This window comes from Bipolaris zeicola, assembly GCF_000523435.1.
Source record: "Bipolaris zeicola 26-R-13 unplaced genomic scaffold scaffold_149, whole genome shotgun sequence".
NCBI classification, from domain to species: domain Eukaryota; kingdom Fungi; phylum Ascomycota; class Dothideomycetes; order Pleosporales; family Pleosporaceae; genus Bipolaris; species Bipolaris zeicola.
The window spans coordinates 52,602-65,082 of record NW_006912198.1 but is presented as its reverse complement, the minus strand read 5'-3'; the positions used below and the strand labels follow the sequence as shown (position 1 = coordinate 65,082).

The window sequence follows — 12,481 nt, the reverse complement described above, 5'->3', positions numbered from 1 at the left end:
CTTTGTTCTCAAACGTTCTTACATCCTGGTAATGCACAGTTAGGCCTGACAAAAGTTATTAATCACGTGATCATATTTCACACTTCACGCCATGATCAATACATTACAAGAAGAGCACAATCGTTTCATTATGATATCACTATCTTGACCTCCAAAGTCATCAAGATGCAAAGAAGGAGACTCGTCGCAATCGTTGGATTGGGATGCGGTAATCTCATCGTGTCTAGGTGGTAGGACGCCATTGAATCGCAGAAAGCCCCCGAGTCCTGTTGAAAGACAATAGCCACATGCCGAGAAAAATATACAGTCTTCTAAGACGTACAGCGAAGACCGGTCGAGCACCACTCCAAGCTCCGGCTTGAAACGAGACGGCCTTCTTCACTCCGGGACCATGAGGCATTCTTTCACAATGAGAGATGACATGGCTCGTAGATAGACGATGGACCCCACTCCGGGATGATGCATCTACTGTGTCTTGAAGAGCAAGATTGCGCAGTGACCGAGGTAGAAGTAGATGAAGTGCTTCGTCTCTGATGCAAGTCAGATGATACTGGTCATTACAAGGTCAAAAAGAATAATTACCGTGAGTAACGAAGCTTCCAAAGTTACGGCCTACGATGCAGTGCCATGTAGCACCCTTCCTGCTGTCAAACTACCTGGGCGTTAACGGACACTTATCACAGTCGTCAAGGGTCATGTCTCTCACCTCCTTCTTGATGTACTGAGCAATGTCCTGCGCACCAGACGTTAGTTTAAGACACTGTCGTGATCCCGGGTCGGGTGGGTAGTGCAGCCCACCTTCTCGATAGTGAACTGCTCCATTGCCGATTGCGCTGCCCGGTGTCAGCTGTTCTGTCGGCCTCACGCAGTGTGGAGACAACTCACCGACTTCAATGGCCTCTTGCTGCATCTCTTCGCTCTGTCACACACATGTTAGAAGAGCCCCAGAGAATAATTCCGGATGTTCCGTACCATGTCCGCCGACTTGATCTGGGCTGCCAATGATATCAGTTTGTGCTTTGGCAAAACTACCCGGCATAAACAAAAGGGGCCTTACCATCCTGCTTCTGGGTATCTGACTTTTCGCTTGCCATGGTGCTGGTTCAAGTTATTACACAAGTACTAGTTAAGGTATTGATCGTCCGGATAGAGGTGCGGTCTTATAATGGCGGAGAGTGAGGCTATGCTTAGGTTGCAGTTGCAAGGCGTGTTTAGTGTTTGAGTAGGCGCTCGCGCAGCCATAAGCCGTTGGCCCGAGCTCCCACATGCGCGCTAGTGCGCTAGCGCAAAACTGAGCATTAAGACTTTTTTTTCTGGACGCGAACTTTTAACTAACATTCGTTGCATCCGCTTCCAGCACACCAAGCTTTGAGTAGGCCAAAGCGTACAAAGACTTCGGTAGCATGGAGTCTTCACGCATCTTCGTCCGCGGCCTACCTCCTAAGTTCACCGAAGATGATGTGCGCAAGCACTTTGCCAAATTTCCTGTCACAGACGTCAAGTTCTTTCCGCATCGACGGATAGGCTACGTAGGCTACAAGACGCCAGAAGACGCTGCCAAGGCGGTCAAGTACTTCAACAAGACCTTCATCAAACTCACAAAGATCTATGTTGAGATTGCGCGCCCGGTAAGCACCTTCTTACCCTAACAACGGCGACAAGCGGGGCTAATTGGCACAGATCGCCGATAAGGAACTACCAAAGTCGCGACGACAGCAGAAGCTGGAGAAGAGCACCGCTTCCAATGACGAGTACAAACCACCGCCGCGGCAAGAAAACGAACTCAAGCGCAAACGAGACGAGGCTGAACAGGATCCCAAGCTCAAGGAGTTTCTCGAGGTCTACCAGCCGCCTTCAAAGACGAAGATTTGGGCAAATGGCGAGAGCCATGTATATGAGGCAAATGCTGCTGAGGGCACCGCTGTTCCGGAGATTGCTGTGCCAGAAGAGGAGAGCGACGACGAATATCAAGTCATTTCGAAGAAGCCCAAGGTTGCAGTGGAACCTACAGCCACGCCTGCCCCAGCGCAACCATCTTCTGCTGAGGAGCCTGCAAAGGATCCTGTAGACGCAGTGGTAGATACTGGTGAAGCGATGGAAGATGTACAGGAAGCGCCAACTGCTGAGCAGGGACCCGTTTCGGACATGGATTGGCTACGCTCAAGGACAAACAGAGTCCTGGAACTAGTCGAAGACGATGAAGTGCCTGCGGCAAACATACCAACTTCCCAAGCGCCAGCATCACAGCCTCCTAGAGCTGCAGAAGACTCAGCCGATGTAGTGGAGGCGCAGTCAGAACCCGCACAACCAACGGCGGAACACCCAGAGAGTGCTGCGCCTGACGAAGAAGACAAGATTCGTGAGACTGGTCGTCTGTACCTTCGAAATCTACATTACGAAGTGACAGAAGATGAGATCCGAGAGCAATTCTCCAAGCATGGAGCTCTTGAAGAAGTAAGCAGCTTTTTTTTCCACTCCGAACCCCATGCAATGATGATTATCGAGATAGGGACAACTGATGCTTCGGCATTTGAGGTGATCTCTCGAAAGCATTTTAGTAGATGTACTTTCTTTCTGATAGCAGGGAAACTTCTTCATCTATTCTTCAGACTATACCGAAGTATCTTTGCTGATCATCGCAGGTGCATGTGCCCTTGAAGAAGGCTGATGGCAAAGGCAAAGGCTTCGCATTCGTTCAATTTCAAAACCCGAACGATGCAGTCGAAGCATACCTTGACAATGACAACACCATCTTCCAGGGCCGTCTTCTCCATATCATTTCTGCCAAAGCAAAGAAGGATACCAAGCTGGATGAATACGAGATATCCAAGCTGCCTTTGAAGAAGCAGAAAGAGATCAGGAGAAAACAGAGTGCTGCCAAGGCAGTCTTCAACTGGAACTCGCTCTACATGAATGTCAGTTCACTCTGTCGTGTCTATAGGAAATATGCTCACATACCTCTAGGCTGATGCGGTCATGTCTACTGTTGCGGATCGCATGGGTATTAGTAAAGCCGAGCTGCTTGACCCTACATCGTCAGATGCAGCGGTTAAGCAGGCACACGCCGAGACACATATCATCCAGGAGACGAAGTCATACTTTGCACAGCACGGAGTTGACCTTGAAGCTTTTCAGAGGAGCGCAAAGGGTGATATTGCTATCCTCGTTAAGAACATTCCCCACGGTGTCACAGCTGATGAGCTCCGCAAGCTGTTCGAGGAGCATGGCACTGTGAATAAGTTCTTGATGCCACCAACAGGTATGACGGCAATTGTCGAATTCACCAACGTTGCGCAAGCGAAATCTGCGTTCATGTCCTTGTCATACCGAAAGATGAAAGACTCAATTCTCTACCTCGAGAAGGCACCAAAGGATTTGTTCAAGGAAGGCGTAGCAACGAACTTTGTGCAAACGACCCCAGCAGCCTCAGTATCAACTTCAACGCAGCCTGGTACGAAGCTCAGCGCCGCCGATTTGCTGGTGGACGTTCCAGAACCGGAAGCAACCAACACCGCTACCCTGTATGTGCGAAACCTCAACTTTTCTACATCAACGGAGCGCCTCACCGAGGCATTCAAGCCTTTGTCTGGCTTCCGTAGCGCCAAGGTCAAGACCAAGGTCGATCCTAAGCGAGGTGTGCTGTCGATGGGTTTTGGTTTTGTTGAGTTCAATAGCCCTGAAACTGCGACAGCAGCTCTGCGGGCGATGGATGGATACGATTTAGAGGGACACAAGCTACAGATCAAGGCTTCCCACCGTGGCGCGGATGCTGCTGAAGAGCGTCGTAATGAAGATGCAGCAAAGAAGGCGGCAAGCACGAAGATCATCATTAAGAACTTACCCTTTGAAGCGAGCGTAAGATTTCTAGCTCTCTTATTCCCCAAGCGTATACTAACATGAACTGCAGAAAAAGGAAGTTCGTGCTCTGTTTGCTCCTTACGGCCAGCTTCGGTCTGTAAGGGTGCCTAAGAAGTTCGATGCGTCATCACGTGGTTTCGGTTTCGCAGAGTTTACTACGAAACGCGATGCCGTTAACGCCATGAACGCCTTGAAGAACACTCACTTGTTGGGTCGTCGTTTGGTCCTTGCATTTGCTGAGGCCGAATCTGATGACCCTGAAAAGGAACTCGAGAAGATGCAGCAGAAGGTTGGAGCACAAGCCAACAAGGTCGCGCTCCAACGCCTTACAGAAGGCGGTCGCAAGAAGTTTAACGTTGCAGGCACCGATGATCTAGACGATTGAGTACAAACATGTCCGGTAGGAATTACGTGTGCAACACATGCCGGCCTAAAGGTCATCCCTCGCTTCCCGGTTGCGGAAGTTGGGACGCCCTTGGCCGCAGTATACTTAAAGGAGTAGCGTGCTATGACCACACTGCGCATGAACGCTATATCTGGACTGTCGGGTTCTAAGCCTTCACAGGATATACGCCTAGCAGTGCGTACCAAGGGGCACAGTCAGTCCAGCGCGTTTCATACCGCTTCCAGAGTACGGAAGCCACAAACGGGACGTTTGTCGATCATGCAGATCTGGCGTAGTTTGCTGTTCATGAAAACTGACATCTATACCACTGTGCTGAGCGATTTCTAATGGCTCTCACTAATATCCAGCCATTGAAGGCTGATAAGCCAATAGTCGGCTCGTCACAACTGTCCCTGCTAACCACGCATTGTACAAGATTACAGCACACGAGAGCGTTGCCACGGTTATCTTCACTTGAATCATCAGTAAGACCCGCGACGATTTGGTAGCCTTTCTTACAACCTAAAGTGCACTGCCTTGATTTCTCGGCAGAGTCTACTTTACTTCTTTGACTGAACACTACTATTCTGGGCCTAGCAAATTTCGCATCGCACCTGACAATCGGTGCTATGTCTCCAAGGCTATCACGTAATCCTCCAACTTGAGCCAGGTTATCTGAGCCGGCCGTTGTTATATAATTGCAGGTTCCCTAAATGGCCGAATTAGGCTTCTTCCATTCCGCCAAATAATTTCTAAACTTAAAGACTGGTTCTCCATGAATGCCTACATTTATGTCTTTGACGTGCTTTTGGTATGTAAACGTAACAGCTCAACTATGTCGCTATGTCCATATCGTTCAGCCATCATCAGCGCCGTTGATCCCTTCTTGTCTTTAGCTTCAATGTCAGCCTTGCCAACGCTAAGCAGTACCTCAACCGTGTCTCTATATCCGTATCGTGCCGCCAGTATCAACGCCGTTGATCCCTTCTTGTCCTTAGCTTCAACGTCAGCCTTGCCAATGCTAAGCAGCACCTTAGCTATGTCGCTTTGCCCATTTGTTACCGCCGTCATCAGCGCCGTGTATCCGTGATTGTCTTTAGCGTTAACATCAACTTTGTCAACGGTAAGCAGCCACTCAAGTACATGTTGACGTCGAGCTGATGCCGCTTGTATCACCGCCGTTTCTCCTCTTTTATCTTTCGCCTCGATGTCAGCCTTGCCAATGGTAAACATCATCTCAACTATGTCTCTATATCCATATGCTATCGCGATCAGCAGCGCCGTCGTTCCGTCATTGTCCGCGTCAATGTTAGCTTTGCCAACGGTAAGTAGCACCTCAACCGTGTCTTTATGTCCGCCTCTTGCTGCCTCCATCAGCGGCGTCCATCCGACGTTGTCTTTCGCCTCAACGTTAGCCTTGCCAACGCTCAGCAGCACCTCAACCGTGTCTTTATGTCCGCCTTTTGCCGCCTGCATCAGCGGCGTCCATCCGTCGCTGTTTTTCGCCTCAACGTCATCCTTTGTAGCCTGTAGTAATAGTGCAAGAACATTCCTGTTCCCATTCTCGGCAGCCCATTGGAAACGCGCCCAGTAGTCCTTGTCCGCCTTGTTGAGCTCAGACGCACGACTATAGATCAGCTTAGAACAAAGCCTGAAAATGGCGGTTTCATGTCCAGACACATAAAATATATGGTTCTGCCAATAGGTCTTTGCATAAGCATAGAATCTAGGTACGTGCTCTGGCTTAGAGTTGAAGGAGCTGTACGCTTCCGCGAGAGCTTTACCCATATCAAATTCGTGTTGCCGTCTTGATCCGAGCAACTTTATAGCCAGATGACGAGCGGTGCTTGACGAGCTGATAGTGGCTTGCACAATCTTGGATGGTGCGGACTGTGCTACTACAGGATGGACCTTGACTCTTGATAGCTCAGTCCCGAAGACATTATAGCAGAGGTACGTGACAACTGTATCTGCCAACATCCTTTGCGCCTCCTGAAACGAAAAGTTGCTATTAAGGATATACTGCTTGACGCTGTGGTGTATAACTCGAACGGTAAGCTCCTCTTCGTCAACAGAAAGTAGGCATCCACAGCAAGCCAGTGCTGAGTAGACATCATTCAAGATTTTGGAATGATCCCAAGTTGTATCTCCAGGAGTAACGCTTAGGGCTTCCCGCAACTCTTCTGTTGTTAATGGCTGGTAAGCTGCAAGCACAAACTGTAGTGTCTTCGTTTGGAGTGCTAGATCTGAGTTTCCTGAGTTTCCTGACTTTACTGACTTCCGTAGAATCCTAGCAAATGTCTCGGAGAGATCTTTGGGTAGGTCTGCTAGTGCTTCTCTGATAGCATGATCAGTCTTCATACCGCACAAAGTCTGGATTTGAAGTGCCACCCAGAGGAACATTCCTTGTGAGCCTTTTGATAACGTGTCTTGAATCTCGACGATTAGAGTTGGATCTCCAATTGTTAGGCGTTTTTGGCGAAGGCAACGTTCAAGGTCTGCTTCGATAAAGGCGTCGATGTCTGGGTTGTCGTCTGGTATGGAGACAGCGCGAGTGGCCAAAAGTTGATTACTAGTAGTAATCGACTGTAGGCCATTGCTTGGCTCTTCTCGAAAAGAAGCACAGACTAGCATCTTTAGCTTCACCTGGATCCTCCGGATTGCCTGCACTAACGTCTCTTTCTCTTCATCATCACATTCATCTAGGCCATCAAGCACAAAATATACTTTTGCATCAGCGGAAAAGCCTCGAAGAAGCATTCCAAGCACCGTCTCAGTGTCGCCTATAGTGTGGGCTTTTTCGCAACTCTTAGCAAGTACGCCAAGATCTGGAACAGTACGTAGAAGCTGTTGTGCCAGTGAACCGATGATCGTCCGCGCCCGCAGACTTTCTGGAATGTCATGTTTGCAAAAGAAGTATGCCACCAAGGGTGGGTCTTTAGCGGAGAGGCTAAGGTCGTCCACGATATTGGCTAGCAATACCGACTTTCCCGAGCCCAGTTTACCCACATACAACAGCGTGCTAGAATACGAGCTATCCCTCCACTCTTGGTACTCTGCTTGCTGCTTATAGAAGGACATATTACCGGCCTTTCGAATTTGCTTCCACGTTACTTGATAATCGTACGTAGAGCAAAACTTGAGTACCCGCGCGTTAGCTGCAAGTCTCTGTTGATATGAAGTAGACTTAAACATTTGCCTCGTTAAAGCCCTAAGATCAGAGCTCTCTTGAGCTTCACTTACGTCCATCTGCTCCTTGATAGAAGTTGCCCACTTATGAAGATCTGTCTGGAAGGTCTTTAAGCGCGCATCGCTTAGCGAGGAGGCAAATTGCTGGATAGTCGATTTCTGACCGAACTTGAACAGGTAATGACATAGGCCAACTACCACGATAAAGTACTCAGAGAGGTTTGATTGTAGCTCCAAAGACCGAGGGTATAGCAGGGCAATCGCTTGGTAGCGCGGGGCAGAACGGCCGACATCCATGAATAGCGAGGACAGCTTATCGATGTAGTTCGAAAGATTCACAATCGACTTCGGTGTATCAGCAACTAATCACGACAACGATGCAAGAAGAGGGCACTAACCAATAACGACATGCGTACCAATGACCATACGCCACACGCTACCAAGTTCTGTGATCCTCCAATTATGATATCTCCAAGAGTCGCGAACTGCTGAACTCCGTGAAGGAAGGAAGTAAAACGAGGCCCAAAACATGCATTACTAAACTTCTGTGATGTGCGACGATCGACCTCAGCCGTCAGCTGCATAATGTCATGTGGACTAGGTGGTTTTAAGAGCGACTGCGATCTTTGAGTTCTGAACATCGACTTTTGCTCATGTGAGAGGTCGGCTTCAAACTCTGAGATAGCCTGGACAAGGCGTATCTCCGGCTTTAAGGGCGAGGCTTTCGCCAGGGCACTGGACATAACTACTACTAAACAGCTGCAGTGCAGCAAACTGTAGCGTAAGCTTAAATCAGCGTTCTCCTTCCGTTTTTTAAATAAGAGTCGTCTTGTATGTAGGGAAAGAGGTTGGTTGGATGGTCCTCGAAACTGCTCTACGTGCACCAGGGTTGCTGGAGACCAGGTTCAAAACAGCGCCTGAGTAGCTAGTATCTGAGGGTTTAGACTGTGGCAGAAGCGAAAAGTAATGCGTAACAAAGTGGGAATAAGAAGGGTAGAATGCCCACGATCAGGCTGAAAGATAATTAAAGTGTTTCGCACCAAGCTGAACGTGGCTGCGCATCTTAGCCGCCGACCCCCTGGTGCGGCGCGTTCGTGTAATCCTGCTAAGGTCAGGTCGGAACACCAAAGATCTGGTCACACTACAACGTGTGACAAGTGGTAGGTATGTAGGCTCGATAGTCATGACATGACCTGAAACACTGAAGTGTATTGACGGTGGATACCTTTGGATGTCGTAGAAGGCCCATCTGCGTTGAATCATCTTGAGCTGCCGCTTGCCCGTCCCTGGGCTTACGCCATGCGTCCATCGCATGTTTGTCGCCACAACGAGAGTATCTTTTCACTGCTATACGTTCTGTAGTCAAAACGTTGCGCATCCATAGCAAGAGAAGTAACAATCCGTTCCGTCGGAGGGTAGATGGGGTATAAGCCTAGGGCACATTGCATGGTCACGTGAAGCATCTAGCGACCAATCAGCCCACTACTCTGTATATACAAGCTTAGATTACAGGCCTCTTGGTCATCAGATCAATACACTTAATAGTAGCTTTAGATACACTAACGAATATCTTGAAGTCTTTAAGATAGCAATTGTCGGTATGACAAAAGGAAAGACAGATGTAGGTCGTAGTTATAGTACACCACGCTGTACATAGCTTCTCTACAAATTCGACCAAGCCTGCTATAACTTTGCCTTCTATCATTAAGACTGAGCTTTGCTGCCTGATCGTTACAATAATAGACCAGATTGAACTTGATGAAATAGTAGGCCGCTGATTGGTATTGCTTGAATATTTTCATGGTTCTGCGCAATGGGATGTTCTACCCGCGGGGAAGGAGGTTAGACCTTGCCATTGGTACAAACTCGCATACACTGTGACCTTAGCATGAGGCTCAGTGTGCCCATAGGAACTTCTCTGTGGCAATTTCCCCCAGTGGTCTTGCATCAATTCCACTCAACCTGGACTAAATGAACACCTCGATACGCATCAACGGGAGCGATTACTCTGAAGGATGCCTAAGATTTTCACTTATAGAAGGCACCATACCTAGCGTATATGACAACGGTCTTGAGATCGGTTGTGGTAGCATCCCTGACAGTAGCCCTTCACAGCCTGCCTTTAGCAGCCCCGCATATAAAGAGGTTAGCGACAGAAACGTGAATCTAGAAGATTTGCAAGAGCTTATCAACTTGGGACAACAAGAATGGGCAGGACTGAGAGTTGTTATGACCGAAGAAGACCCTCCCGTTCCCATGATCGTAGCCACCAACGTTCACAACACTAGCCCTGTAGCTTGCTACTCCACAAAGCCGAACTGGCAGCATACGAACTTGGTCTCTCATCTAAAGAAAGCATCGGAGTAGTATCAAACTTGTCCGGTTAGCTAAAAACAAGACCGAATCTCTCAAGTACACGAAATGCTTGTTGAAGATGATTTTCATGTACAGGGTTCTTGATTCAAAGGCCCGACCGAGCATGGCTTTATGATATACAAACAGATAGCAATCAGCTCATGTGGGCCTCTCGAGGAGTGCATCAATCATTCCAGGATATTCTATCTTTTAGTAGGGATATGGGCAGATGAACTTATGGGTAGGGAAGACTAGAGGGACTTGAGATCATGCACTCAGTTGATAATGCAGATAAGGATAGGGAATATTGATAATGCAGGATGAGAATTGCAATTGCTGCTGAGCAAGCAGGTTTTTGATTGATATCCACATAATATTCGTCAATACAGGCCATTTCCGGGTCTAAGGCTTGTGATTCGGTAATTATCGAAGTGATTAAGTAGTGATTTCCCACAACCTACAAGATGAATAACATATGGTAAATGACAAGCCAAGGGCATACTATCACACTCTCATATTGTTGCATAAACTGTACAAACTATCAAGGCTCAAAATATCGCCTAGAATCCACCTAACAATATCTGAATAAGGGCGAGTGAGTGTGACTAAATGAGGAGTGAAACTGGGTGAAGCCGGAGACAAGCAACGCTCACTGCAAGACGGACGGACGGGCTGAACGGTCTGCCTATCAATCCTCGCCTCGGAGCCTTCAAATCCTTCAACAGCAATCAAACCAATCCTGTCTTGTATTGTGCTAATCAATCACCTGAGTCGATACATTTACAGCAAAGAGTGCATGCAACGGCGCGTCGCATCCTACAAATACGCCATCACGCAATCACGAGGTCACAAGCTGCCCCGCTAAGCCGCTTGAGACATTTCCCCACCTCAACCAATGTCCGGGACAGCAAACGGTTACGCGCTTGATTTCATTACCATGGGCTCGGCGGGAGACGACCTCAGAAAGTATTTAATTATACCGTCTGCATCACTTGACACTTCACATTCATTATCCTCAAATCCAGAACTACCTTATACTACGACCAAACCACGCTCGTCTATCTCTAGTTTCGACACAATCGTGGAATACGATAGTATAACGACTCGCGGTAGTACCGGCAAGGCTGAAGAATTCAACATGGAGATTGACACGCCCACACAACTGTCCATGTTCACTTCTGCGCATACTGAGCAGGAGCCGATGGCTCGTGCAGCTCCGCCGTCGGGTATCCTAAGTATGGACGACTTTATGAAGCAGAACCAGGATGAGCACCAAGCACAACGTGAGGCGAGGTATGCTACTACTGTTCCTCCAGCAAAGAAGGCAAAGTCGAGTGAGAATGCGACGCCGCTTACCCCAGTTGCGGTTGGTGCCCGGTCATCCAAGCATACGATACTCTTGCATGAAAAGTATCAAGCTCTTGGTATCCAGCAACCGCTGTTCACTTATGAGGGGAGCAGCAGCTCAAGCTGGGCTGCCAGAGTTAGCTTTCCTGGTCTTGAAGATGTCGAGGAACTGCAAGGACTGAGTGGGGATAAGGGATTCAACAGCAAGCAGGAGGCCAAGGAAGCATTGAGTGAGAAGGCGTTTGCAGTGCTGGAAGAGATGGAGAGGCAAGGTAGAGTCAAGAAGGCTGGGAAAACCCGGAAGAAGAGTGTAGGAGGGCAGCTAGAGGAGCAGCAGAATCTTACGGAGAGAGAGCCAGTGGAAAACTATGTTGGCAAGCTACTTGGTGGGTTATACCTTATTCGTCTGTTCGATATATCACATGTCCTTCAGAAATATGATATCAAGAAAAAGCCCAGTACAAACTAACCACCCCAACCAGAATACCAACGCTCAATCTCTGGCCCCCAGCCAACCTACACCGACTACCAATCCGGCACCCAGTTTGCCTGCCTCCTAACCTTCGAAGGCCACCCCAAACCCTTCGGCACCCTCACTTCCCTCTTCTCCTCAAAGAAAGCAGCGCGTCAAGACGCCGCCCGCCACGCCGTCGAGCACTTCAAAGCCCTGGGCACCTGGCCCCAAGACACGCCCATCGGCGGCATCAAGAAGAAGAAAGCCTCGAAAGCCTCCCTACCATCTCCATCTCCTCCTTCTTCTTCTTTCTCCTCTTCCCTCCTCTCATCCATCCAACCCCCAACTCCCAGTCAAAGTACCAGTGACAGTACTGTGGGTACCAGCTTCGCCCAACGCGTCGCCACCCTCGCCGCAACCCTCGCCCTCCCCACCCCAGAATGGAAATACGTCCCGCACCCCTCCGACCCCGCCTTCCACTCTGTCGCCTGTTTCTTCCGCGACGCAGGTCCGCACGAGGGCCCCATCGGCGAGGTGCGGAATGTGTTTGGCAAGAAGAAGGCCAAGGAGGAGTGTGCGCGGTTGACGCTCGAGTATCTGCTTGATGTTAGGGACATGAGGCGGGCGTATGGGGCGAGGATGATGGCGGGGGTTGTAGGGGGAGAAGGCGTGGTTGGTGGGGTTGAGGGACGGAGGGTGGAGAGTGGGGGGGAGGGGAGTGAGGATGAGTTTGTTGATGCGGAGGAAGGGGGGTTGATTTGAGGTTGGTGCATGACATACACTTTTAATGGACTTGAATAGCTTAGGATTGAAACAACGAGTTTATTGTCTATGGGTTAGAGACTCATAAATCAAACGTTTGGTGGACAATTCTAGTTTTGGTGTAAAGGGGG

General features: G+C 49.0%; 7 protein-coding genes across 7 annotated transcripts; 2 read left to right on the top strand and 5 right to left on the bottom strand.

Annotated features, from left to right (window-relative positions):
* Nucleotides 1–465: 465 nt before the first annotated feature.
* COCCADRAFT_7195 (uncharacterized protein) lies at nt 466–1,094 on the bottom strand (the record flags this gene model as incomplete). The annotated part of the gene is made up of 7 exons (XM_007716679.1): nt 466–530; nt 583–652; nt 707–733; nt 799–833; nt 886–919; nt 973–995; nt 1,058–1,094. The coding sequence occupies 7 exons, from the start codon at nt 1,092–1,094 to the stop codon at nt 466–468; spliced, it is 291 nt and encodes a 96-aa protein (XP_007714869.1).
* A 309-nt stretch (nt 1,095–1,403) lies between these two features.
* Nucleotides 1,404–4,243, top strand: COCCADRAFT_102886 (uncharacterized protein; the record flags this gene model as incomplete). The annotated part of the gene is made up of 5 exons (XM_007716696.1): nt 1,404–1,628; nt 1,693–2,454; nt 2,643–2,915; nt 2,965–3,855; nt 3,908–4,243. 5 exons carry the CDS (start codon nt 1,404–1,406, stop codon nt 4,241–4,243), a joined length of 2,487 nt encoding a protein of 828 aa, XP_007714886.1.
* An 801-nt stretch (nt 4,244–5,044) lies between these two features.
* On the bottom strand, nt 5,045–5,458 carry COCCADRAFT_51503 (uncharacterized protein; the record flags this gene model as incomplete). The annotated part of the gene is made up of 1 exon (XM_007716695.1): nt 5,045–5,458. A coding segment is annotated over one exon (414 nt), but the record flags the coding sequence as incomplete, so codon positions are not given.
* A 150-nt stretch (nt 5,459–5,608) lies between these two features.
* On the bottom strand, nt 5,609–8,175 carry COCCADRAFT_102885 (uncharacterized protein; the record flags this gene model as incomplete). Its single annotated transcript, XM_007716694.1, has 2 exons — nt 5,609–7,777; nt 7,831–8,175. Coding segments are annotated over 2 exons (2,514 nt in total), but the record flags the coding sequence as incomplete, so codon positions are not given.
* A 549-nt stretch (nt 8,176–8,724) lies between these two features.
* On the bottom strand, nt 8,725–8,880 carry COCCADRAFT_102895 (uncharacterized protein; the record flags this gene model as incomplete). Its single annotated transcript, XM_007716693.1, has 1 exon — nt 8,725–8,880. One exon carries the CDS (start codon nt 8,878–8,880, stop codon nt 8,725–8,727), a length of 156 nt encoding a protein of 51 aa, XP_007714883.1.
* Nucleotides 8,881–9,230: 350 nt separating this feature from the next.
* On the bottom strand, nt 9,231–9,380 carry COCCADRAFT_102866 (uncharacterized protein; the record flags this gene model as incomplete). The annotated part of the gene is made up of 1 exon (XM_007716692.1): nt 9,231–9,380. One exon carries the CDS (start codon nt 9,378–9,380, stop codon nt 9,231–9,233), a length of 150 nt encoding a protein of 49 aa, XP_007714882.1.
* A 1,608-nt stretch (nt 9,381–10,988) lies between these two features.
* On the top strand, nt 10,989–12,350 carry COCCADRAFT_39006 (uncharacterized protein; the record flags this gene model as incomplete). The annotated part of the gene is made up of 2 exons (XM_007716691.1): nt 10,989–11,520; nt 11,617–12,350. 2 exons carry the CDS (start codon nt 10,989–10,991, stop codon nt 12,348–12,350), a joined length of 1,266 nt encoding a protein of 421 aa, XP_007714881.1.
* Between the last annotated feature and the right edge of the window lie 131 nt (nt 12,351–12,481).